At 43.9% G+C, this 27,766-nt stretch overlaps 1 protein-coding gene across 2 annotated transcripts in view; it reads right to left on the minus strand.

Moving 5' to 3' along the window:
* Positions 1-5,226: 5,226 nt before the first annotated feature.
* LOC139418268 (microtubule-associated protein 6 homolog) overlaps positions 5,227-27,766 on the minus strand; it is a 32,303-nt gene continuing 9,763 nt past the window's right edge. Inside the window, exons 2-5 of one of the 2 annotated variants that reach the window (XM_071167599.1) lie at positions 15,152-15,371; positions 10,239-10,471; positions 6,790-6,900; positions 5,227-5,614 (exon numbers count right to left, since the gene is read on the minus strand). In XM_071167599.1, coding sequence (XP_071023700.1) covers positions 5,476-5,614; positions 6,790-6,900; positions 10,239-10,471; positions 15,152-15,371 — 703 coding nt within the window. In that variant the 3' untranslated portion in view covers positions 5,227-5,475. Of the gene's footprint in view, positions 5,615-6,789; positions 6,901-7,593; positions 10,004-10,170; positions 10,472-15,151; positions 15,372-27,766 lie in introns of those variants that run through there. The other variant, XR_011635293.1, reaches the window with a different exon arrangement.

Genomic DNA, 27,766 nt, shown 5'->3' on the forward strand with positions numbered 1-27,766 from the left:
AGTACTTACGTTGAATTTGTGATCCAATCTTAGAAGTACTGTAATGATCCATACACTAGAGGACACTGTTGGGTCATTGCATGAAACCACTGTAAAAAAAACAAAACAAAAAAAAAACAAACATGGCCCCTTTACATATAAGTAGGACACAGATGTGATTTCACAGTGTTATGACAATATTAATTACATATGGTTACATTCATAAATCACCACTTTACTCTATCAAATCCCTTTTAGTTCAGTTCAAACAGCTGAGCCTTCTGCTAATGAGTGCTGATAATCCTGGTAGGTAGGTCGTTTGTGACACGTCTTTCTCTCTCTGAGAGGCGAGTCCGGTGGAGGGATACATGGTAACCAAGAGGCTGGCTTCTTTGAGAGGCGTACCCTGGAGACCTGGGGGGTGGGTGGGGGTTAACATCTGTGTTGAGGTGGGCTCTTATAAACCCCACCCCCAATTAACCCATACAGCCGCCCCCCCGTTACTGGCAATCCGTTTCCATGGAAACAACTCTGGCACAGCCTCAGTGTGCACGGGGGTGCTTGTTACAGTTATACCCACATTGTAAGCTGAGTGAACTGTAGATTCAGTACCCACCAGAATAACATCCTCCTTCAATCAAATTCATTGGATGATTGTCAGTGCCACAGGTTTGATTCCCAATGATCCACCTCTGCAATTTTGTTATATGCATTCTTCCCCTGATCTAATGACCTAATTAGAGATTCCTTTAGCAATTACTCTGGCTTTAAACACATTCGATTACCTTGTTAGGGATATCAGGACAGTTTTTTTTATGGTGGGCAGATGTGTTGGTTCATCCATAACATTCAGAGTGAATAAGAAAGCACAGAAAGCTGTACTGAATTTCCAAAGAACCCCCATTGTTAAGTACCGTCTCTGTGGCAGATAGGACAGGCACAGACAGCATTTATCGCCCTAGCAGTCGGTCTGTCTGTCTATGTGTTCAGTCATCTCCCTGGGCCTTCAGACCAGTCCCTTCTCAGTGCTCAGAACTCACACAGATCATTACTAATTAATTTTCTCTCTTACTTTTAGCCTATTGTCCATTTATGTACCATAATCAGCCAGGGCATGCTCTTTGCACCTCAACTACATAATTATCGCTGAAGGTGAGGACATTCACTACTTTAAGAGGTCGTATTACTGCATGGTCCTGTATGGCTCAGTTGGTCTAGCAGAGGCTTGCACTGCCAGGGTTGTGGGATTGATTCCCGGGGCCATCCATGTTTAAAATGTATGCACGCATGAATGTAAGTTGCTTTGGATAAAAGAGTCTGCTAAAATGGCATATACAGTATATACTGAGTGTACAAAATATTAGGAACACCTTCCTAAAATTGAGTTCCCCCCCCTCTCTCCTTGCCTCAGAACAGCCTCAATTCGTTGGGACATGAACTCTACAAGGTGTCTAAAGCTTTCCACAGGGATGCTGGCCCATGTTGACTCCAATGCTTCCCACAGTTGTGTCAAGTTGACTGGATGTTCTTTGGGTGGTGGACCATTCTTGATACACACAGGAAACTGTTGGGCATGAAAAACGCAGCAGCGTTGCCATTCTTGACACACTCAACCCTGTGCGCCGTGCACCTTGTCAAAGATACTTAAATTTTGTTTCTCATCCATTCACCCTCTGATTGGCACACATACACAATCCATGTCTTAATTGTCTCAAGGCTTATAAATCCTTCTCTAACCTGTCTCCTCCCCTTCATCTACACTGATTGAAGTGACATCAATAAGGGATCATAGCGTTCACCTGGATTCACCTCGTCAGTCTGTCATGGAAAGAGCAAGTGTTCGTTATGTTTTGTACAGCCAGTGTATATATAGGGCCTTCAGAAAGTATTCACACCCTTTTACATTTACCACATTTTGTTGTGTTACTGCCTGATTTTAAAATCTATTACATTCAGATGTTTTTGTCACTGGCCTACACACAATAACCCATAATGTCAAAGTGGAAATATTATTTTCAAAATTTGTACAAATTAATAAAAAATGAAAAGCTGAAATGTCTGGAGTCAAGAACTATTCAATCCCTTTGTTATGGCAAGTCTAAATAAGTTCACGAGTAAACATTGGCTTAACAAGTCAAAATAATTTGCATGGACTCACTGTGTGCAATAATAGTGTTTAACATGTTTTTTGAATGACTACCTCATCTCTGTACCCCACACATACAATTATCTGTAAAGGTCCCTAAGTTGAGCAGTGAATTTCAAACACAGATTCAACCACAAAGACCAGGGAGGGTTTCCAATGCCTCGCAAAGAAGGGAACCTATGTGTAGATGTGTAACAATAAAAAAAAAACGAACATTGAATATTATTTTCCGGATGGTGAAGTTATTAATTACACTTTGGATGGTGTATCAGTACATCCAGTCACTACAAAGAGACAGGCGTCCTTCCTGACTCAGTTGCCGGAGAGGAAGGCAACCGGTCAGAGTTTTCATCATGAAGCCAGTGTTAGAGTTTAATAGCTGTGATAACTGAAGATGGATCAACAAGATTGTAGTTACTCGACAATACTAACCTAATTGACAGAGTGAAAACAAGGAAGCCTGTAGAGAATAGAAATATTCCAAAACATGCATCCTGTTTGCAACAAGGCACTACAGTAATACTGCAAAAGATATAGCAAAACAATTACGTTTTTGTTCTGAATACAAAGTGTTACACTATTTATACAAAAGTATGTGGACACCCCTTCAAATTTGTGTATTTGGCAATTTCAGCCACACCCGTTGCTGGCAGATGTAAAAATGGAGCACACGGCAATGCAATCTCCATAGACAAACATTGGCAGTAGAATGGCCTTACTGAAGAGCTGGCACCGTCATAGGATGCCACCTTTCCAACATGTCAGTTTGTCAAATGTATGCAACTGTAAGTGCTGTTATTTTGAAGTGGAAATGTCTAGGAGCAACAACGGGTCAGCTGTGAAGTGGTAGGCCACACAAGCTCACAGAACGGGACCGTCGAGTGCTGAAGCGCGTAGTGGGTAAAAATCGTCTGTCCCCAGTTGCAACACTCACTACCGATTTCTAAACTGCCTCTGGAAGCAACATCAGCACAAGAGCTGTTCATCGGGAGCTTCATGAAATGGGAGTCCGTGGCCGAGCAGCCACACACAAGCTTAAAACCATCATGCACAATGCCAAGTGTCGGCTGGAGTGGTGTGAAGCTTGCTGCCACTGGAGCAGTGGAAACGCGTTCTCTGGATTGATGAATCACACTTCACCATCTTGCAGTCTGACGGACAAATCTGGGTTTAGCGGATGGCAGGACAACGCTATCAGCCACAATGCCTAGTTCCAACTGTAAAGTTGGGTGGAGGAGGAATAATGGTCTGGGACTGTTTTTCATGGTTCAGGCTCAGACCCTTAGTTCCAGTGAAGGGAAATATTAATGCTACAGCATACAATTACATTCCAAATGATTCTATGCTTCCAACTTTGAGGTAAGAGTTTGAGGAAGGCCCTTTCCTGTTTCAGCATGACAATGCCGCCGTGCACAAAGCGAGGTCCATACAGAAACCGTTTATCAAGATTGGTGTGGAAGAAATTGACTGACCTGCACAGATCCCTGACCTCAACCCCAATGAACTGCTTTGTGATGAATTGGAACACTGACTCCGAGCCGGGCCTAATCACCCAACATCAGTGCCCGACCTCACTAATGCTCTTGTGGCTGAATGGAACCAAGTCCCCGCAGCGTTTCAGCATCTAGTGGAAAGCCTTTCCAGAAGAGTGGAAGCTGTTCTAGCAGCAAAGGGGGAACCGACTCCATATTAATGCCCATGATTTTGGAATGAGACTTTCAACGAGAAGGTGTCCACATACTTTTGGTTATGTTGTGTATGTTGGAGCTAAGCACAGCCAAAGTCCTAGAGGAAAACCTGGTTCAGTCTACTTTCCAACAAACACTGGGAGATGAATTCACGTTTCAGCAGGACAATAACCTAAAACACAAGGTCAAATCTACACTGCAGTTTCTTACCAAGAAGAGTGAATGAGTTACAGTTTTGACTTAACTCTACTTAAAAATATATGGCAAGACCTGAAAAGGATTGTCTAGCAAAGATCAACAACCAATTTGACAGAGTTTGAAGAATTTTGAAAATAATAATGGGCAAATGTTGCACAATCCCGGTGTGGAAAGCTCTTAGATACTTACCCAGAAAGACTCACAGCTGTAATCACTGCCAAAGGTGTTTCTACAAATTATTGACTCAGGGGTGTGAATAGTTATGTAAATGAGATATTTCTGTACATAATTTTCAATACATTTTAACATTTCTAAAAATATTTTTTCACTTTGTCATTAAGGGCTATTGTGTGTAGATGGGTGAGAAAAAACCCAACATATCTCTCCTCTGTCCATGTCCCTGTTATAGACAACAGCTTTATATGGAAAATTACTGAAATATCCTCTAATCGTTATAACCGACAATAACTTTGCAACAAGATTCTAGTTGGACTGTTTGTAGGCTATGATTTCCTATTAATTGTAATAGCTATGTTTACTGGTAGTAGGAGGAGACTTGTGTGTGATGAAACACAGTCTATAGGAGAAGAATCATCATCAGAGATACGAGTCCTCCAATCCTGATGAGCAACTCAAGTCCTTGTAGCATCATGTGAAGATGTGAAGGCTTCACATCAAAGTCTTGTGTGCATGCATGTGTGTTTACTCCTCTGGGGCGGCACATTGAGGAGGAGGCAGCAGAGCACATCTGTACAGTTCGATGTCTCGGTGCCTACACTGATTATTCTTATTATTTAATACTCACTCTTTCCTCATCTTTTACTGCATAATCAAAGAAAGGAGAGAGGGGTACTTAATGAAGAGTATTATGAAGAGTGACAGAGAAACAGCTGCTCCAGCCAATAACTAAAACCCCCTTTAAAAGCATTATCACACAAATATTCACTAGACTAAAATGAAACTCATACATTAAATAAAAAATTAATGTCCTAAAGCATTTCTGCTTCACAAAAGGGTGGCCCGAGAACCTTGATATTAATTTTGAAGTGCGTTTACACACTTCACACACCAGTAAAAATGCAACACAGATTAGCAAATCCACAAGTTATATATATTTATTTGCATTTGAATTGATCAATATATAGTACAGTACTGTTTCATTTTTTAAATAAGCACTTTATGGTTTGGCATTTCTAATATCATTACCAATGAAACAACATTATTTTCAGACATGAGCATGTCACGGAATTCTATTTATAGCACCTTTTGCATGACCATTACGCTGTTTCAAACACACTACGTGTATGTGGGTTTACCTCACTCAGAGGAGTTGTTAATGGGGTATTTCTCTTCATGAATAGAACTCAGTTGAAAATACTAGATATGTACAGTACAGAACAGATCAGAACAATAGTCCCTCCCTGTATACCACAGGCCTACAGTATAGATCTAGTGGATCTACTTCTACTTTACATCTGGGGAAAAGCGCACGACTCCGCCGCTCCTTCGTGGTTCAGGTCTTTCCTCCAATGGTTCTGGTTCTCCTCCAACGGCACCCTGGGAATGATGATCACCGGGTCGGAGAACCTCGCCATTAGGCTCTCTAGGAGGTGAGGCAGCACATAGTTGAAATACAAATAAAAAGGCACAAACAAAGAGACACAAGATGAGGCATTTCTCAAAGGCCAATCAAAAAGCATGTTGTTGAGTTGAGCACCCTGTGGCTACTCATATCAGTGTACAACATCAGACTGATACTGTGGGGGCATGAAGCTCAGTCTCAGGCAAAGCTACTCTTGGTTTCTTGTCACTAAATCTAATGTTGCTCAAAAAGACTGTTGGTGGACTTAAACAATTCGTATTTTCTTCCCTAATCTTCATTCTGGAACAGACTGTTGGCATTTATAAAGAAAACACATACCTTCCCCAAATCCGAACAAAAGTTGGCATTGTTCTTCAATCAGAGTGAGGATTTGATCAATTTCTGTTGAGGGATTTTTGTTACTAAGTTCATGTCAATAAATAGCCACTGCTCTCCGAGTTTGAATCCAATCTGTCACCTGAAACCTTTTCAGACTAAAAGCTAGAGCACACTAATGGGAATAATGAGAGTCTAATGAGAGGCCCAGGGTGTTCAAGGATACACAGCCACAGGACATTCAGAAATAATCTAACCTAAAATGAGCTAGAAACTTGAGGAGACTAAAACATGCACTTACAATCTTCTCTAGTAGCAGGATTTTCTCTCTTTACAGCTAGAGTTTCAGTACACCCACCCTATTCAAACCCATCCCAATACCCATTCAATATACATTTAAGAAAATAAATCGTTATGTTATATTTAGTATCACATTTGGTACTACAGTATAACATTTGGATTGCCGATCTAACTCAAACAACATAACATCATTACATCAAATGATCAACAACGATACAACAAAAAAGTTCAGATGTATAACTATGTGTTAATATAAACATCTGTAAGGTGTGTTTTCCAACATGTTTATTAAGGCACCATACCTACAGTATATGAAGTGACAGCCAACTTTCAAGCACTCACTCACTCACTGACAGACTGACTGACTGACTGACTGACTCCCCTACTCGTTTCCATATGGAAGAGGAATCTGACCTGGTGGGAACTGTAACTTAGTACAGAGAGATTCATGGTGGGTCACTTTCAAAACTAAACTGTGCCACTATCAAATATCGAAGAAATCATGACTTTGATAATGAGAGATTTATGGCTTGTGGCGGCTGTGTGTGTTTCTAGGTTACCTTGGAATGGGTAGTGCACAGCCCCACAGGTGTTGCTTTAGCGTCTGCACCCAGCCTGTATCACGGATTGGCTGACAGAGCTGTATGTAGTGGTACTGTTTTAGCACAACCCTTCAAATGAATCAGAATGTTACTCGTTAGATTTTCTAGACGTAGGATTTCACATCCTCAAAAAGCTACTCATGATACCAGATAAAGCTGAGAAATATAGTAATTACATGATTAAAATGGTTTCAGAAAATATATCCAAATGTCTCACACATTCTCACAGCCAAACAAAAGGACCTTTCATAAATCATTACATTGTGTAAACTTGTACATTTTGTTGGCCCAGTGTATTTACATGACATCTAATTCTGTAATAATGTTCCACCCATCCTTAAATTGTACATTGCTGTATAATTTAGGCTTTGAATATATTGGGACACATGATGCAAAATAACATACTGTAGCAGCAATAGTCAAGCTCTTGAAAGGATGTCAGAACTCATGCCAGAATGTCTTTGATGAGCTTTGATAAGCGCTAAAGAAAATCTGAAGATAATTTTTTTTTTCTTCCATGTGGACTCACTTTCTCAAAATCATCTCATGTCTCACAAAGACAAAGACACAAAAACATTTAAACAAATACCTGCAACCACTGTTCTTTCACCGTCCGCCATACGTTTCAACACAAAGAACCAAGAGGACACTGCTTTTTCTGCTTTTGCATTTATTCATATTTCAGTAAATAGGAGCAAGCAGAGAGAAACACAAGCACTTCACAGTAAAATATATTGGCCCAACACTTCTTTGTTCCATTATTACTTTCAATTTTTAGCTTTTGTTTCTAATGCTTGGATTCAAAATCGATATCACTGGGTGGGTTGTGTCAGCACTTTACATGTATGACCCCCCGACCCCCCCCTTCCTATGTTACAAGAGAAATCATCCCCCTTCCTGTGTTACCAGAGAAAGCATCCCCCTTCCTATGTTACGAGAGAAAGCATCCCCCTTCATGTGTTACGAGAGAAAGCATCCCCCTTCCCCAACCAAAGGCTGCAAAATGCTAATAAGATGCCCCTCGCTCTCTGCTCCGTGGGCGCATGCTAAGTCTGAGTGGAATACGGTGTGGTGATTCATTGTGACATACTAACCAAGACACCACCATGGCAAATGGAGAGACAACACACTCCATTACTCAAAACTGAGGGGAGGGAGGGAGTCAGGGGACACTGACTAGCACAATAGATTACAACAACACAAGAAAGAGACTGGGGAGTGTGAGGAGGTGGGGGCTGACCCATGACAAGACAAGTGCTGCACAACGCACTGCTCTGTTGAGGCCTATCCTATCCCAGGAGTCTGAGACGCTCTTCTGGTCTTTACTACTGTCAGCTAAGACATAAGCAGACGTCTAGTAACATACTATTACTTACAGAAAATAGAGCTCCACTGGCACTATACAGCCAATACAAAGGGGAGGTCTAACTTGATTAATTTTGACATAATTAGGTTTTCATTTGTAAAACAGATCATTTTCCTTGCTCACTCATTTTATCCCATTCAAGAAACTGCAAACATATGCAGAAGTATAACACAAATGTAAACCAAATATAGAATTGAGTTTCGCTGCTTATCCTAATTCAATGAAATCACAGGGGAGAAATATCAAGTTGCTCTACATTGTTAGCCTATGCCTACAATATTTAGATTGCCATGGAAGGCAGCAGAGAGAGATTGATTTGAAGTTGAATGTGTTGAATATAATCTTGACATCTACACGTAATCTTGTCAACCAAATCAAATCCACACACTTAAACACACACCTGGTTGTGGAAGAGGCCAGTTCTTTGAGGCCTGTGTTAGACAGACACATACAGATAATAATTTGAGAAAAATAAGCATTCCAAACAGCCAGCATTCAACTTACCATCACATCACAGTCGCATTATTATTCAATAAAGAGAGGTATTAGCAGAGGTGGTAATCAGTGTTTCATACCCAAACAAATAGATGAATAAATAAAACATAATAAATGACATATAATTCCAAAACCTTAACCATGAGTCTGCTCCTACTAGTGTGGACTAATATCACATCCAGCCAGGCACCTCTTTAGACCTCTGGGATGTGATAGTGTTGCTGGGGTCCCATCTGCTAGTCCCATGGGGGCCCAATCACGTCAGTTACAGTCAACCATGGCTCTGTGTGTGTGTGTCTGAGAGGAGGGGAGGGGCTGTAGGCGGGGGTGTGTGAGGTTATAGGTTAGGCTGCTCTATGTAGGATTAGAAAGTGATCCTACCACTCCACTGAGCTTTATCTATACAGAGTCTGCATGGTCTGGGTGAAAGCATAGCTAATGACCACAGAGCCACAATATCAATTTCCTATCGTGACTCAGTGACATGTAATGTAGTTATGCAAATGGATAATGTAATTATAATTTCATGATAGTAACATTTAATTTATCTGCTGTGCAAATAACTGGTCTAGTAATGCATCATCATGTTACTGTAACCCAGATGGCTCCTGGTTTGGCAACAAGGTTGATGAAATAGGATATCCTTGTCTGACCTTTAAAATAACTTGATTAACTCATTTTCCTGTGAATAGAGAGAACACTTTGAATGAGACAGTATGAGGTTTTAAATGTTTACCTGACAATTCATTGCTCAAAACCATTCCCACATCATCCACAATCAACAGTTATTCGGTTTACAAAATAAGATTTCATTCTGGAATGATGGCAAAGTTTAACAAAGCATCTTAGTAATGGCACTCGGATTATTGACAGACTTGGAGGCCCGTGTGCACTGGAAGACAGCATTCAGGACCTACAGAGCAGGCACACACTCAGCCATGGACCAATACACTCTAGAAATACCAAGCTGCACATTTATCAAAGATTTTCAGACCATAATTCTAGATGAGTATCTATCTTTGGATACATTTAGCAAGTTACAGCTATAAAGATCAAGTCCATTCAGTGAGCCAATTTACATGGTTTTCTCTTTCCCAAAAATCCTTGATAAACTCAACAAAGCAATCTGTTCAGTTGGAAGATGGAAGCCAACCACACAGGATTGCTAGTCGGTGAGCTCATGCAACAATAGCACACGCCATTCATTGGTAGCCATGGCAATCTTGAGATGGAGACGGAGAGAGGGGGGTGGTCGGTGGCATCAGGATGCAGAGGAAGCGGATGCACACATCCCCTCGTTAGTACGGTGATCTAATGTAATGTGAGGCAGGGAAGAAACGACATGTCATGTCCCAACTCTGACATTTACTGTAACTACTACTAACTTAGCCAATTGGCAGAGAGAAGAGTGAACGAGAGAGAGAGCAGAAAGAGGAGAGATAGAAAAGAGAGACAAAACTTAAAAAGGGGATGAGAACCTCTAATTATGCAGCCTTTGTGTTCTTTCCCTCAAAGAAGAATAAAAGGTAGAAGTGATGATTTTTACTCTTTTGCCTCAGCCAGTTTGTTGTTCATCTCTTTACTTTTCTCCTTGTCCATCTCTGCAGGCCTGGACTCAGTGGGCTGGTTCTCCAAGGTCTTCTTCTTGGTGCCCCGCAGTGCTGTGCTGCCCTGCAGCTTCTGCTCTTTTGCCTTCTTCACAGGTTTGTCCCCTTGGCTCGCTAACCTGGTGCCCGCCTTTTTGGGTTTGGATCGGGGAGCACTGTTAGACCTCTCAACCTAGGCACAGGTGATGGGGAAGATTGGGATTCTTTATATAGTCTATCACCCAATAAATTAGCAACAGGAGTAAATCACTGTTAAAAAAGCTGCAGCAGTCCCCGGTTTGATGTTGTGTTTGTTTCATTATTACAATTAGATGTGTTTTGCCATCACAAAATACACAGTAAACAGAACAGCAAGATAAATATTCTGTCATTCACAAAGACAGTGGGTTTGAAAATGTACTCTAGGAGGCTGTGGTTCTGAATAGGAGATTATCTCCCTAGTCAAAAAATCCTATAGGATTAGTGATTTTCCCAATAGAATCCTAGAGGATTCTCACCAACCTATGGGATTATGTGTCACCTCTATCAGAATCCTATTGGACTACTTGTTTTGCTATTGGAAATTAAAAGTAATCCTATTGGATCCAATAGGATTCTCACAGTCCTATAGGGTTTTGTGTCACCTGTATCAGAATCCTATTGGAATTATATTGGACTATTTCTTTCCTGTTGGACCCTATATGATTCTCACAATTCTATCAAACTCCTATTGGAATTCTATTGGACTAGTTTTTACTTATTGGAAATCCCATTAATCTGATTGGATCTTATACGTTTTTGATAAACCTTTTTTTGTCACCCCAATCCGAATCTGAAAGTGAAGGTGGAGGTAGGGGATGATTATGGCCAAGGAGGTGCGTGTGCATGGACGTCGGAGGATCTGGCTGAGGAGACCACCAGGGCATCGGAGCACAGAGGCCGCTTGATGGAGACCGCTAGAATGATGGTGGCTGAAGCGGGCATGAGTGCTTCATCATTCTAATGGGCGGACCGAAGGGGTGACGTCAACGCTGCGGGACGAGGAATCTGAGGCTCAGGATGTAAACGAACATGGCGGCGTCCAGTTCCTGATTGCGTCCGTATCTGCTAAGACTCCGAAGTATTCCGGTTAGGCGGATTGGGAAGCTTGTCATGCTCAGGTAGAATTGTTAGCTCATTTTGGGGGGTGGTCGAATGAAGTTGCAGGGAGACAGACCCACTGTCTGAGCTGGTGGGCAGAGCAGCCCAGAGCCGGAAAAGCCTGCATGGGTGGCTGAAATGACTGAACTCATTCGTGCTGTGTCGCTACAGGCAGCACAAAACACACGCCCTGGTCCCAGGGTCTGCTGGGGGTGTGGCCAGCCAGGCCATCTGCGCAAGGATTGCCCTATGACTCCCAGAGCTCAGGGAAACGGCTTGTGGTCCGCATAGACGGGGTAGTGCGGATCCCTGGCTCTCTTTCCCAACCCCCACCATCTTCAGGAGGAGCCCACCGACGAGGATGGGGGAGCAAGGCTCCATGTCCCCCAGAAGCAGACGAGGGTGCTCCCCTGAACCACCTGCTGCCGAAGGACAAGAGCTTCACTTGGATAGTGGAGTGCGAGGAGGCCGTCAGCACCCTCAAACGTGCACTGATCAAGGCCCCTGTGCTTGCCCCTCCCTGACCTCACATTTCCCTTTATCCTGGACACAGACACAAGCAATATGGGCATGGATGGGGTGCTGGCCCAGGTGGGGCCAGAGGGGGAGAGAGTGGAGGCATACTTCAGCAAAATATTCAGCCAACATGAGCGCCGCTACTGTGTCACCCGGCGTGACCTCCTTGCTGTTGTGGCTTCCATCAAACTCTTCAAGTATTACCTGGGTGGCCTGCCCTTTACTGTAAGGACTGACCACTCTGCTCTACAGTGGCTCATGTCTTTCAGAGAGGCAGGTGGCATGCTGGTTGGAGGACCTTCAGCCGTACGACTTCACAGTGGTGCACAGGGCAGGGACACGCCACTCCAACGCCGACGCCATGTCCCATCAGCCCTGTACTGCAGACGGCTGCTGCCACTGTGAGCGGAGAGAGGGCTGTGAGAGAGAGCTGTGTCTCCAGAGCACTCATGGGGTGGTGGAGACTGGACACTTTGGGGTCACACTCTGCGGCCTCCATCAAGCCTTTTATTGGGGGCAGCACAAGAGGGATGTGGAGGACTTTTGCCGGCCTCCAGGCCTCTCTCATGCTCAGCTCCAACAGTTCCCAGTTGGGGCTCCCATGGAGAGGGTGGGAGTGGATGTAGTTGGGCCGTTCCCCACCACAAACAGCGGAAACCGCTGGGTGCTCACGGCCATGGACTATTTCACAAAATGGCCCGAGGCCTATGCTCTGCCTGACCAGGAGGCAGAGACCATTGTCGACGCCCTGACAGCGGGGATGTTCAGCAGGTTTGGAGCTGCAGAGTCCATCCACAATGACCAAGGCGGTTCACCATCATGTGTGAGAGGCTGGGTATGCACAAGTGCCACACTACTCCTCTCCATCCTCAAAGTGATGGCCTTGTGGAGCGCTTCAACAAAACGCTTGGACAGCAGCTGGCCATCGTCTCTGCCAAACACCAGCATGACTGGGACAAGCACCTGCCTATGGTCCTCATGGCATGCGCTCCACTGTCCAAGCCTTCACTTCCTGCACGCCTGCCCTCCTCATGATGGAGAGAGATCCGCACCCCTGCAGAGATGGCGTTTGGTGTGCCCCTGGATAGCCCTCCTGTTCCCCCGGGGCTGGAGTATGCCCGGAGACTCCAGGACCGCCTTCGCCAGAGAGCAGCTGGTGAATGCAGGTGTGAGGCAGATGAGGAACTATGATGTGCACACCTGGGGAAGGCACTTTGTGGTTGGGGAGCTAGTCTGGGTCTATAGCCCCCTGAGAAAGAAAGGTGGATGCCCCAAGTTGGACAGGCACTGGGTGGAGCCCTGCAGAGGGTAGGGGAGGTTGTTTCCCAGGTGCAGCTTTTTTTGTTGTTATGGGACAAGTTAAACCCACACAGAGGGGCCTCTTCTCCCCAAACCCCAGGGACCCCCACAATTCTCCTCTATGGCAATGACATTCACCAGCCTCCCCCCGGCACCGTAGACAAGGCTCCAGACAGCCCACTCCTCCAGTCTCCAACCCTGTTTCACCGCGTGGTTCCCCGGAGCTACGGACTTTATTCCCCGTTCCCTCATCCTTGTCCCCCTTATCCCTGCCTTCATCCCATGAGCCCCAGATGGGCAGCCCCCTGCCACGGAATGAGCTCCCTGTTTCAAATCTGGACACTCTGCAACCATCACGGCCACGCAGGCAAAGGAGACCTCTGGGTCGCTTCAGAGACTTTTTTTTTCCCGTCGGGGACGAGGGACTTTATGGTTGGGGGGCTGTGTAGCGACCCGCACAGACAGCTGTGTGTTATATGTTATGCTGTTAGTTGGTTGTGTTGTACTTACCAGTACCAGTGTTCGCGGGGTCTGACATGGCAATCAACCTGCTATCTGCCAATCACGGGAATGCCTGGAATGTTCTGGTTGGTGGAGTGACAGGGTTGGCAGGGGGTGGAGCATTGCATGTTTAAGCCCATGTTTTAGCCAATGTTCTCTCGCTTATGTCTGGTCTTTACAAGAGAAGGTCATGGTTGTTTTATACGGGTATCTTTCATTTATTTGGCGTGGGCTACAGCCAAACAGTAGCCTGTGCAGAGTTGGGAATAAACTGTGAATTTGTAAACTCATTCCTCTGTCTGGACAATTGTTCCTTTATGATCTAGCAAGGGCATTACATATACTATTGAAAATTGATATTCAAATTTCCATTTATATTCCTAAAACATACATTGAAAATGATGCTGTTGCTGCTTCCCATTGACAATAACTTTTGATAAATAGCCCAATGTCAAAACACTGTTTTGAAGTGTCCAAATCAATAATTAATAAACCGTTTGTGATATATTGAAAACCTAAACATAAAATGCACTACCTACACATACATGTACCATAATAGCGATCATATTACTTATAAACTTTTGACAAGTGGCAATTGATCACTCATATTGATTAGGGGAGAAATCAAAACGTGCAGGAAATTAGCGCAATATAAAATAATTGAGGATATAAAAATAAATCAACATTTCAATTTCTCACTAGCTTAACAATTTACAGAGTAAAAAAATGCTCTTCTGCACAATTGAACAGGCCTGCTCTGGAAAGAGCTCCCATAGTGACTGTGCAGTTCATTCGCCCTGCATACTTATTATAACCTGTCAAGCCATAATATTGATATTATTCTATTCATTATTTCAGATCACATTGTATGGACACTAGAATTACATAAATACAGCTTTATTGGAAAATCTGGGTGGCAGTAACCGAAAGGTCGCTGGCTTGAATCCCGGAGACGACTAGGTGAGGAGAATTGTTTTTTGTCTGTGTGCCTTTGAGCAAGGCACTTAACCCTAATTGATCCTGTAAGTCACTCTGGATAAGAACGTCTGCTAAAATGTAAATCTCACAGCTAAATATGGAACAGAAACCTGAACATTTATGTTCACCTGCAATCAAGATTAAAGACCAGTAAACTGAGGAACATCATCTCTCCCGTGTCTCTGGAGCACAATCTCCATATCTTTGCCTATTCATACCACTGAAAAAATCCTGAGGTTCTCAACCTCTTCATCACACCATCACAAAATGGGATAAAATCATATAGGATAGGTTCCAAAGTCTGATTGCAATTTCTATTGGAATTTGTTTTTGGGAATCCTATCAGATTTTTTTTTACTAGGGCTGCATTATTGCTGTACCATTGGTGTAGTCAATAGGACATGGCCTGCATGGTTTAAAGGAGCTTAAACATTCTCACCTTGGTCTCTTGTAGCCCTTTGTAGGGCTCATTGTACAGGCTACGTATCCTCCTCCTGTCCACAGCCTTGTTGTCATTGGGCTGCTTCTTGGCCTGCTCTCCCCTGTAGGTGGCACTATAGCTGGTCTCCAGGCTGGTCTTCTCATCAGGGGGAAGGAACTGGGACTTGGCTCGGATCAGCTTCACTGGCTTCACATCCCTGTGGGCCTTGAACTCAGTCCTACGAGAAGAATCAAATGCAGTCACGGAAGAAACTGGGATACAGTAGTGTGATGAAAAAAGCTCTCTTCACATTTCACCTACAATCTATTTAGGGACATTAAAGAAGACTAGATCCGTATTGTCCCAAAAGGCCATTTGTGTTGCAGCATGTAGGCATTTAAATACTCATGAACAATGAAGCAGTCACATACCAATAAGTACATTGACATAGAGCAGGCAGTGGTACTCAAAGTAGCCTACTCTTTGGATATAGAAATATATTTAGTGGAATGACTGGGTCTCTCCCATAGTATGGGTGAATAGGTGGGTGTATGGGAGCAGTGACTGCACCAGGCAGCTAGCGGCTCAGGTATTTAGTATAGTCCAGATACAGCAGTTCTTCAGAAGGTCAGCTTGACCTCCAGTCTCATAGAGAGGGTTCTGTACAGGACGAGCCAACCTCCAGATTATCATCAAATTGAGATCTGTTCACTATCAACTATTTTTTAGCAGGTCTATGAACGAACATGTTGCTAATCATTTGAATTTTAGATTGAACTGCCTTTCATAGATCAAGTTGATTTCAAGAGTTGTAATGGATTTTGAACTCATAAAAGCGGACCTAGTTTTTCAGAAATGACTACATGATGTCCTTCTCAGTGATGAGCAGCTTGAGGCTGGGACATGACATATTAACTCTAGTATTGGGAGGTCAAGTGGAAACATATTCATTAATTAATTATCCATAACTTCAATATTCCTCTCCCACTGCTCCTTCGTATTATCTAACCAAATTCCATTGTTCATGCAACTAAGGTGTCAAACACCAAATGAAAACAGAGGACTCCCTCCCTGGTCCCTGGACATGAAAAAACTACCCTTCAAGGCTCCCCAGTGACCTCACTCTGTGCAGCAGCAGACCCCAAGCCCCAACCCCTCCCCCAACAACAGCACAATGCACACGCCTTTCCTTATAGCCACACTGAAAAACACAGCATAGACCCGACACAGAGAAAAATATCACAGTGAAAAACTCAATGTTCCCGATGTGCACTACAGCAGTGAAGGGAAGGAGGGAGGGATTGTTTATTGATTAGGTAACACTATTACTAGCTAACGCTATTACTAGCCTGGATGTAGAAGGCAGCCCTGACAGGCCAGGCAGCCCAAGCAGGCTCAAGTACTCCAGGCCCATTATAACAATTAGGCTGCTGCTGAAGTTCACATAAAAAGACCTGATATCAATCACACTACAGCTCAACCCATGGAAACCAAGGCAGCTACTGTAGCATGGCCATGGACTGATGACGAGAAGGCTTAAGTAACTGCCATCCATTAAGTAATACACTGTCCTATGTGTGGTACAAATGTGGCCTTCATTTTAATAAAATAGAAGAGTTGGTAACACTTTATTTGGATAGTCCTAAGTAGATGGTTTGTAGATGTTCAGTAGATGTTCAATAACTGTCAACAACATTTCAACTAACTATCCACTAACCCTAACCCTAACCCTTATCCTAACCCTAAACGTAACCCTAATCCTAACCCTTATGCTCACCCTAACCCATATTCTACACCCTAAACTTAACCTTAGCAAGCAGTTTCTTATCAACATATCATTTGTTGATAGTATGACCATCTGTAGATCATCTACAGGTAACTGCCAAAATAATGGAAACACTTGAGTAAATGAGGGATACAAAGTATATTGAAAGCAGGTGGTTCCACACAGGTGTGAGTCCTGAGTTAATTAAGCAATTAACATCCAATCATTAGGGTCATGTGCTGTATACAAATGCTGGACAGGCCATTATTTTGGCTACCATGCCTATGACTCCACAGGATGACAATGCCCCCATCCACAGGGCATGAGTGGTCACTGAGTGGTTTGATGAGTATGAAAACGGTGCAAACCAAATGCCATTGCTGTCTCATTCACCAGATCTCAACCCAATTGAACACTTATGGGAGATTATGGAGCGGAGCCTGAGACAGCGTTTTCCACCACCATCAACACAACATCAAATGATGGAATTTCACAACACTTGTAGAATCTATGACAAGGTGCATTGATGCTGATCTGGCTCGTGGTGGCCCAGCACCCCATTAAGACACTTTATGTTGCTGTTTCCTTTACGTAGGCAGTTACCTGTATATGGCACTATCCAAATAAAGTGTGACCTAATAGTTTCAGAATTCCCCAGATCTGTGCCTCGACACAATCCTGTCTCTGAGCTCTACGGACAATTCCTTCGAGCTCATGGCTTTTTTTTTGCTTTGCACTGTCAACTGTTGGACCTATATAGACAGGTGTATGCCTTTCCATATCATGTCCAATAAATTTAATTTAACACTGGTGGACTCCAACCAAATTGTAGAAACATCTCAAGGATAATCAATGGAAACAGGATGCACCTGAGTCTCATGGGCCTCCAGAGTGGCGCAGTGGTCTAAGGCTGTGCCACTAGAGATTAGAGATTCTGGGTTCGAGTCCAGGCACTGTCACAGCCTTCCGTGACCGGGAGGCCCATGGGGTGGCGCACAATTGGCCCGGCGTCGTCCGGGTTAGGGAGGATTTGGCCTGCAGGGGAGTCTATTCGCGAACTAGTGACTCCTGTGGCGGGCTGGGTACAGTGCCCACTGACATGGTTGCCAGGTGTACAGTGTTTCCTCCGACACATTGGTGCGGCTGGCTTCCGGGTTGGATGGGCATTGCGTCAAGAAGCGGCTTGGTTGTGTTTTGGAGGACGCATGGCTCTTGACCTTCGCCTCTCCCGAGTCCGTACGGGAGTTGCAGCAATGAGACAAGACTGTAACTACTACCAGTTGGATATCACGAAATTAGGGGTAAAAAAATGTAAAGGAATTTGAGTCTCATAGCAAACGGTTTGAATATTTATATAAATAAGGTATTTCTGTTTTTTTTTTTTTAATACATTTGCAAAATTTCAAAAAAACTGTTTTACTTTGTCATTATGGGGTATTGTGTCTAAATCAATGAGAAAACATCTATAATTTAATCAATTTTAGTTAAAAGTCACTGTATGTAAGAATGCTGTTCATTGACTACAGCTCAGTGTTCAACACCATAGTGCCCTTCAAGCTCATCACTAAGCTCAGGACCCTGGGACTGAACACCTCTCTCTGCAACTACGATCCTGGACTTTCTGACGGGCCACCCCCAGGTGGTGAGAGTAGGCAACAACACATCCACCACACTGACCCTCAACACGGAGGCCCCTCAGGGATGTGTGCTTAGTCCCCTCCTGTACTCCCTCTTCACCCACGACTGCGCGCACAACTCCAACACCATCATTATGTTTGCTGATGACACGACAGTGGTAGGCCGGATTACCGACGATGATGAGACAGGCTTTAGGGAGGTCAGTGACCTGGCAGTGTGGTGCCAGGATAACAACCTATCCCTCAACGTCAGTATGACAAAAGAGCTGATCGTGGATTACAGGAAACAGAGGGCCGAAAATGTCGCCATCCACATCGACGGGGTCGAGAGCTTCAAGTTCCTTGGTGTCCACATCACTAAGGAATTAACATGGTCCACACACACCAACAAAGTCGTGAAGAAGGCACGACAATACCTCTTCTCCCTCAGGAGGCTGAAAAGATTTGGCATGTGCCCTTAGATCCTCAAAAAGTTCTACAGCTGCACCATTGAGAGCATCTTGACTGGCTACATCACGGCTTGGTATGGAAACTGCTTGGCATCCGACTGCAAGGCGCTACAGTGAGTGGTGCGGACAGCCCAGTACCTCACTGGGGCTGAGCTCACTGCCATCCAGGACCTTTTCTGTTCTAACTATGCACACTCACTGGACTCTACCCACACACACACACACACACACACACACACACACACACACACACACACACACACACACACACACACACACACACACACACACACACACACACACACACACACACACACACACTCACTCTACATATACGCTCACCCACACAAAACACACACACACACACATGCATATTGATGACACACACACACACACACACACACACTCTACATATACGCTCACACACACAAAACACACACACACATGCATATTGGTGACACACACACACACTCTACATATCCGCTCACATACACAAAACACACACATGCATATTGGTGACACACACACACACACTACATATACGCTCACACACACAAAACACACATACACACACATGCATATTGATGCCACACAGACACACTTTTTCACATATGCTGCTGCTACTCCGTCAATGATCTATTCTGATTGTCTACTCGCTTTTACCCCTACCTATATGTACATATTACCTCAATTACCTCGTACCCCTGCGTATTGACTCGGTAACGGTACTCCTTGTATACCCTCGTTATTGATATCTCTTGTGTTACTACTTTCTTCTTGCATTTTTTTAACTTACTCGTAAGTAAGCATTTCACGGTAGTCTACACCTGTTGTATTTGGCACGTGACAAAAAACATTTGATTTGATTTAAATTGACCCACAACATTTGATTTTCTCATTAAGTAAACTGCCCATGATCTCTGTGATGTGACATGGTGAGTAGAGTGGTGGTTAAAATAAGTACAAAGCAGATTACACAAAGACAGATTATACAATGTCCAAGGCCAAGGGCACAGAGTGCTACCCGCAACAGGGCACTAGTGACGGAGGGTAGTGGTAGGACTGGCAGAGAGAGAGAGAGAGTCAAACACAAGTCTATACTGTACATAACTTGCTGGACAACGTCATGCTCATATGACTGGTAACAATGAAGCTAGTGTCTTTCAGGTCAGTGTGTGCTTGGTACCTACTCTCCTTCCAGCTGATCAGTGTACATTTCTTTTAAAACATTTCTTTGACAGGATTAGGTACGTATGACAGGATTAGGTACATTTCTTCAAAATTCCTGCACACCTGTTACACACACTTCTAACTCTACAACTGAACACATCTAATTTCCCTTTACTCCCTCTATTATGTGGTACTACAAATGAAACTTCCCTCCCCAAAAACAAGCTATTATTTGATGAGGTAAAGCTAACATATGTATATCTTACTGTGTGGCCATGTAGAAAAGCAGGTGTTGCCAAGCTAACAAACTGGCTAATGGTTCTTCCTGCTTCTTGGAGCTGACCCTGCTGACCCTGCGGGAGAGATGGGATGTCTTGTGAAAAGCTCTGTCACTATGACGATATGACACTGGCACTGACAAGGGGTGTATATGTGTGTGTGTGTGAGATACACACACACACACTCTTTTCTAACATGGCACGGCCAGGCAACAGTTCGGCAGAAAGGGAACATTCTGGCACTCCTCTCTTAGAGACTAAGAAAGGGCAGAGAACAGGAAAAAAGGGCCATCAACACGACACTTATAGCTTTATGGCTAGTCTAACTCTAAACAAATGTATTCCCAAGTAAAATCGTGCACTCTCCTTAAACATGTCATGTCAGTTAGACTACATCCATTCATGAGAGAAAATGAAAGAAATCCAATTGATTGCAGCATTTACATTGGACTGTGTTTCATACAGTGTTTTATATTAAAAATCATTATCATCAGTTTGACTGGACAGTCAGTCTATTTGACTGTAAGTTTACCTTCCTATATCAAATCAAATTCTATTGGTTGCTTACCCATATTTTGCAGATGTTATCGCAGGTGCAACAAATTGCTTATGTTCCTAGCTCCAACAGTGTAGTAATACCTAACAATACACACAAATCCCCCAAATAAAAAGATAAAAACATCCCACTTTGACAGTAAAAGAGCTCAGCACAGAATTTCTAATCTGAAGCCCATCCAACTGTCCCAGAGTTTCAAATAAGAAACCATTCACATCTGAAAGGATTGCACAATTTACTACCAGGCAGAATCAATGTTAATTCGATAGCATACACAATACATAACAGAGGACGTTCTCTCACATTTGATTCAAAGTAAGGTGAATCAATCAACCCCAGTGTACAGTAAATCAGTCCGCATGCTTCCCATCCGAAACAGTTCTGAACAGTTCATGCATAGGACTATATTATGATTACATTTTGTGATGTTTTTGTTCATTTTGGCCTTCGGCAAGGTTTTTTTCAGCTGCTCATGCACACAAAATGGTTTCTTGAGGCAAGCCGAAGTTTGGTAGATTAAGTCTACGCCCTTTCGTCCGTGATTGGTCAAAGGTAGGGATTCTTTAATTAAGTGTTTGTTGTCATTCAATGAGAGACAAATCATTTGCATGCAAATCTTTTCACTTGAGAAATACTGCACCAAACATCTTAGTTAGATGCAAAATTGCACTGCAAAAATGTTACCTCAATAAATCTGTCATTCATTTTATCTTAGATGAATTCTGACTATTTTGAGGAAGTGTACAGTATACTGGCTATGGCGTCTCAAGATGGACAAACAGCACTATTGCTGCTTTTTAAGAGCGTATGGGAGCACACTAGTTCGGTTCACATAGCAGAGTTTGGCTAGGCGCCAGCCACACCGAAGCGTGCGGAAGACTTAACAGTACCTTGATTTTCTTTCTGTGTCAGTCAGCCATGACATGTAGCCAACGCCTGATGGTTCCTGATCAATACTCTCTCCTCCCTCAGGGATGAGCTTGCCTCTGGCTGTTATGGTAGCTGTAGCTGAATCTGTAGCCTTTCAAGACAGCCCATGCAGTCAGATGGCTATTGGCTACAGTGTGACATAGTGCAACTCAGTGAAATCCCCACAGAGGGTATTGTACCTTCTGATGCATGGCTAAACCTTGGACATATCCACACCTTTAATAAAGTTTGATGTGTCAAGTATTTCAAACAATATATGTCATTTAGCAGAAACTTTTATCAAGCAACTAACAGTCACGCGTGCATACATTTTACGTATGGGTAGCTCCGTGAATCAGAACACACAATCCTGGCTTTGCAAGCGCCATGCTCATCATGGTACACACAAGAATTTGACACAAATTGAGTTAACATTTTGTGTGACATGAGAAAGAGCGGCGTAATCACGAAACAAATGTTTTGGCTTTATATAGTACATTATGTTGTGCATAGACACACTAACTGAATACTGAAGGACAATTAAGCACCATAATCCAAAAATTAATGTTTAACACTTCAATTCAACAATCCTCTCTTCAGACTATGCTGTAATGCCACACTGCTGATCCTAACCGGCCTGCATCTGAAGGGAGTTACTGGAAGCTAAGCTTTGTATGAGAAGGAGAGACTGAGCAGCATGTCCTGCCCTCCCGCTCTCTCTCCATCCATCCCTCTCTTTATCTCTCCTCAGTCAGAGCCCGTGTGGTTAGATTTAGTGATTCAACACGCACTGCCTGCCTGTCGATAGAAACACCAGGCTTCCACCAAAATCTGTTGGCCTCTTTACAATATTTCAGCCACTACTGCTGCTCGGCTCGTATGGATGGCACACCAACAGTCCAGTGCAACATTCATTCATTAATTCACATTCATTCACTGCAGGCAGGGCAGGGGTGAACTTAGGATAAAACTAGTCACTCTCATCTGCAATGATTTGTGAATACCCTGTGCAGAGCAGAGGTCCCTATGGCCAGTGAATGACTAGACAGCTGTCCATCTAACCATGATGAGAGTAATGTGGGTATAAAATGAGTCAATGGCATTAAAGAAAATGAAATTCCAGTATAAATAAATGACTGAAATACATTAATCAATGTTGGATTTAGCAGCAAAGACCAGATTCCACACTCTGCTGGCATGAAAATGTGCTGTGATGCAACCTGAGACGATCTGAAAAAACAAATAATGCGCTCCCTTTCCCCCTCTGGGCTGAAGTAAACAAAACTCAACTACCTCTCATTCTTAAAGCAGTGCAACATGCTACTTATTCATCATCCACATGGTATGAGGTTATTACACATAATGCAATAGAGGAAAAACAAATAATTGCCTCAAACTGAAACTGTTTTCTAATTAGATTTCAACAATGGAAAATAAGCCTATTTAATGAGATGAAAAGAAGAGCTGTCTGTGCTGTGGCTCATTGTGTTCATCACCTTGGTCTGATTTCACCATCAGGAAACGGCTGGTGGTCGGTGGGGATAATGTGGAGTAAACAATGCCTAATAACAGCAGGTGAGGCCTGACCCTAGGGGTATTCTCATGTTATTCTCATGTAAAAGTGACATTCAAAGCATAAACATGGCACAAAGTAGGGAGGCAGCTGAGCTGAGGGATCTTAACCCCTGCTCTGCCTGAAGTGGCAGCAGGTTCCCTAGTCAGAGAATAGAGCTCAGGGATAGAGCTCTTCTACCCGACATGAACCCGACGATACATCAATAACTAGGGTACGGGTAGGACTCGGGTATCACTAAATTGATATCCCTCTAGTGGTGTGGGGGCTGTGCTTTGGCAAAGTGGGTGGGGTTATATCCTTCCTGTTTGGCCCTGTCCGGGGGTCTCATCGAATGGGGCCACAGTGTCTCCTGACCCCTCCTGTCTCAGCCTCCAGTATTTATGCTGCAGTAGTTTATGTGTCGGGGGCTAGGGTCAGTTTGTTATATCTGGAGTACTTCTCCTGTCTTATCCGGTGTCCTGTGTGAATTTAAGTATGCTCTCTCTAATTCTCTCTTTCTTTCTCTCTCTTGGAGGACCTTAGCCCTAGGACCATGCCTCAGGACTACCTGGCATGATGACTCCTTGCTGTCCCCAGTCCACCTGGCCGTGCTGCTGCTCCAGTTTCAACTGTTCTGCCTGCGGCTATGGAATCCTGACCTGTTCACCGGACGTGCTACCTGTCCCAGACCTGCTGTTTTCAACTCTCTAGAGACAGCAGGAGTGGTAGAGATACTCTTAATGATCGGCTATGAAAAGCCAACTGACATTTACTCCTGAGGTGCTGACTTGCTGCACCCTCGACAACTACTGTGATTATTATTATTTGACCATGCTGGTCATTTATGAACATTTGAACATGTTGGCCATGTTCTGTTATAATCTCCACCCGGCACAGCCAGAAGAGGACTGGCCACCTTTCATAGCCTGGTTCCTCCCTAGGTTTCTTCCTAGGTTTTGGCCTTTCTAGGGAGTTTTTCCTAGCCACCGTGCTTCTACCCCTGCATTGCTTGCTGTTTGGGGTTTTAGGCTGGGTTTCTTGTCAGCACTTTGAGATATCAGCTGATGTACGAAGGGCTATATAAATACATTTGATTTGATCACTAACATTTTGAAGCAGAGCCATTTGCTTGTGCTCTGCTGCACAGTACTGTCATATCTGACTGAGATCATAACATGGTTTCGGAAGTGTTTCAACCTTGTCAAATATAAGAAAATAATGCGGCCTCCCGAGTGGAGCAGCAGTCTAAGGCACTGCATCGCAGTGCTTGAGGCGGCACGACAGACACAGGATCCATCTCGGTCTGTGTCGCAGCCGGCTGTGTTTCCTCTGACACATTGGTGCGGCTGGCTTCCGGGTTAAGTGAGCAGTGTGTCAAGAAGCCGTGCGGCTTGGCAAGGTCATGTTTCGGAGGATGCATGGCTCTCGACCTTCGCCTCTCCTGAGTCCGTACAGGAGTTTCAGCGATGGGACAAGACTAACTACCTATTGGATATCACGAAAAAAGGGTAAAACATTTAAATATTAATAATAATGAAAAAACAATTATGTTCCTTCAGTTTGTCGGAGTTAAGAGTGACGAAAAGTAGGTAACAACTCTCATGTCTAGTCATTGAGCAGAGCAGGCCGAGCCAAGCAGAGCTGTTGTTATGGATACTCACCGAGTGCATGCAGAGCGAGCTGTCTGTGTTCAGGGAGCGAGTGACAGACAGATAGGAACAGCTAATGGATTTACTAATAGAGGAAGTTATTTTCTGATTTCGGGTTTCGGGCACGGCCAGGCTTTAAATTTGGCAGAAGCAATCGGGTGGGTAGGGAAGGGCCTGAAATGTCGCAGAAATGTGTAGGGCTTGGGCTTAAAATTCATGCCCGTGCCGGGCTCCACCTCACACAGCTAAGACAAGTCATTGAAGTCTACACAATGGTGGTGGAAGATAGGCTTTGATGGAGACAAAGAGAGGTCCTTGATCACAGCTGTCACAGTCCGCACCATCCACAGTCCAACATGTCATGCACACACGTTATTATGAAATCAAAAGAAAAAGGTGAGAAATCAGGAATGACTGAAACCTGACATAAAACCAAGGCATTCATCATAAATGCTACTTCATGTTTTCCTATTCGATTGATAAAGAAGCTGTGAATCGCGCCGGAAGGGATGGCTGCCGTTTTAAGGGCACCTAACCAACTGTGTTTGTTTGTTTTTTCTTTTTGTACATAATGTTTCTGCTACCGTCTCTTATGACCGAAAAGAGCTTCTGGACATCCGAACAGCAATTACTCATCTCAAACTGGACAAAGATTTTTTATTTATTGAGTCCGACGCGAAGGATATACTGCCTTGTCGAGACAAGGCCCAAATCCTTGTCAACAGCGTGAAGAAAAGACTGAGAAAAAGGGGGAGGAAGGCGGGGTGCCTTGTAAGAATTTGTGTCTAATGTCTAATATTAAAGAAGTCTTGAAGTATTGCTTGCCTGAGGTAGAATACCTCATAATAAGCTGTAGACCACACTATCTACCAAGAGAGTTCTCATCTATATTATTCAAAGCCGTCTATTTACCACCACAAACCGATGCTGGCAATAAGACTGCACTCAACGAGCTGTATAAGGCCGTAAGCAAACAAGAAAATGTGCATCAAGAAGCGGGGATCCTAATGGCCGGGGACTTCAATGCAGGCAAACTTAAATCTGTTTTACCTAATTTCTACCAGCATGTCACGTGCAACCAGAGGAAAAACACTCTAGACCACCTTTACTCCACACACAGAGACACATACAAAGCTCTCCCTCACCCTCCATTTGGCAAATCTGACCATAATTATATCCTCCAGTTTCCTGTTTACAAGCATAAACTAAGCAGGAAGTACCAGTGACTCGCTTCATACGGAAGTGGTCAGATGACGTGGATGGTACAGGATTATTTTGCTAGCACAGACTGGAATATGTTCCCGGGATTCATCCAAAGGCATTAAGGAGTATATCACCTCAGTCACAGGCTTCAATAAATAAATGCATCAATGACGTCGTCCCCACAGTACATATCCCAACCAGAAGCGATGGATTCCAGGCAACATCCGCACCAAGCTAATGGCTAGAGCTACTGCTTTCAAGAAATCACGATATGCCCTCAGACGAAACATCAAACAGGCAAAGCGTCAATACAGGACTAAGATTGAATCCTACTACACCGGCTCTGATGCTCGTCGGATGTGGCAGGGTTTGAAAACTATTAAGGACTACAAAGGGAAACCCAGCCACGAGCTAAATGCCTCAAGCCTACCAGCTAAATGACGCAAGCCTACCAGACAAGCTAAATGCCTTTTATGCTCGCTTTTAGGCAAGCAACATTGAAGCATGCATGAGCGACCAGCTGTTCCGGACGACTGTTTGATCACACCCTCCGTTGCCAATGTGAGCAAGTCTTTTAAACAGGTCAACATTCACAAAGCCGCGGGGCTAGACGGATTACCAGGATGTGTACTCAAAGCATGCACGGACCGACTGGCAAGTTTCTTCACTAACATTTTCAGTGTCTCCCTGACTGAGACTATAATACCAACATGTTTATAACATACCACCATAGTCCCTGTGCCCAAGAAAGCAAAGGTAATCTGCCTAAATGATTACCACCCCATAGCACTCACGCTGGTAACTATGAAGTGCTTTGAAATTCTGCTTATGGCTGACATCAACACCATCATGCCAGAAACACTAGACCCACTCCAATTAACATCGACGGGGCTGAAGTCGAGAGCGGGTCGAGAGTTTCAAGTTCCTTGGTGTCCACATCACCAATGAACTATCATGGTCCAAATACACCAAGACAGTTGTGAAGAGGGCACGACAACATATTTTCCCCCTCAGCAGGCTGAAATAATTTGGCATGGGTCCCAGATCCTCAAAAAATTCTACAGCTGCACCATCAAGAGCATCCTGACCGGTTGCATCACCGCCTGGTAAGGCAACTGCTCGGCATCTGACTGTGAGGCGCTACAGAGGGTAGTACATACGGCCCAGTACATCACTAGGGCCAAGCTGCCTGCTATCCAGGACCTATATATTAGACAGGAAGGTCCAAAATATTGTCAAAGACTCCAGTCACCCAAGTCATAGACTGTTCTCTCTGCTACTGCACGGAAAGCTGTACTGGTGAGCCAAGTCCAGGACCAAAAGGCTTAACAGCTTCTACCCCCAAGCCATAAGACTGCTGAACAACCAATCAAATGGCCACCGGACTATTTACATTGAACCCCCCCCATCTGTTTTTTTCACTGCTGCTACTTTTTGATTCTATTTTTTTTTAATACTTTAG

Source organism: Oncorhynchus clarkii, chromosome 10, assembly GCF_045791955.1.
Source record: "Oncorhynchus clarkii lewisi isolate Uvic-CL-2024 chromosome 10, UVic_Ocla_1.0, whole genome shotgun sequence".
In the NCBI taxonomy this organism is placed as follows: Eukaryota; Metazoa; Chordata; class Actinopteri; order Salmoniformes; family Salmonidae; genus Oncorhynchus; species Oncorhynchus clarkii.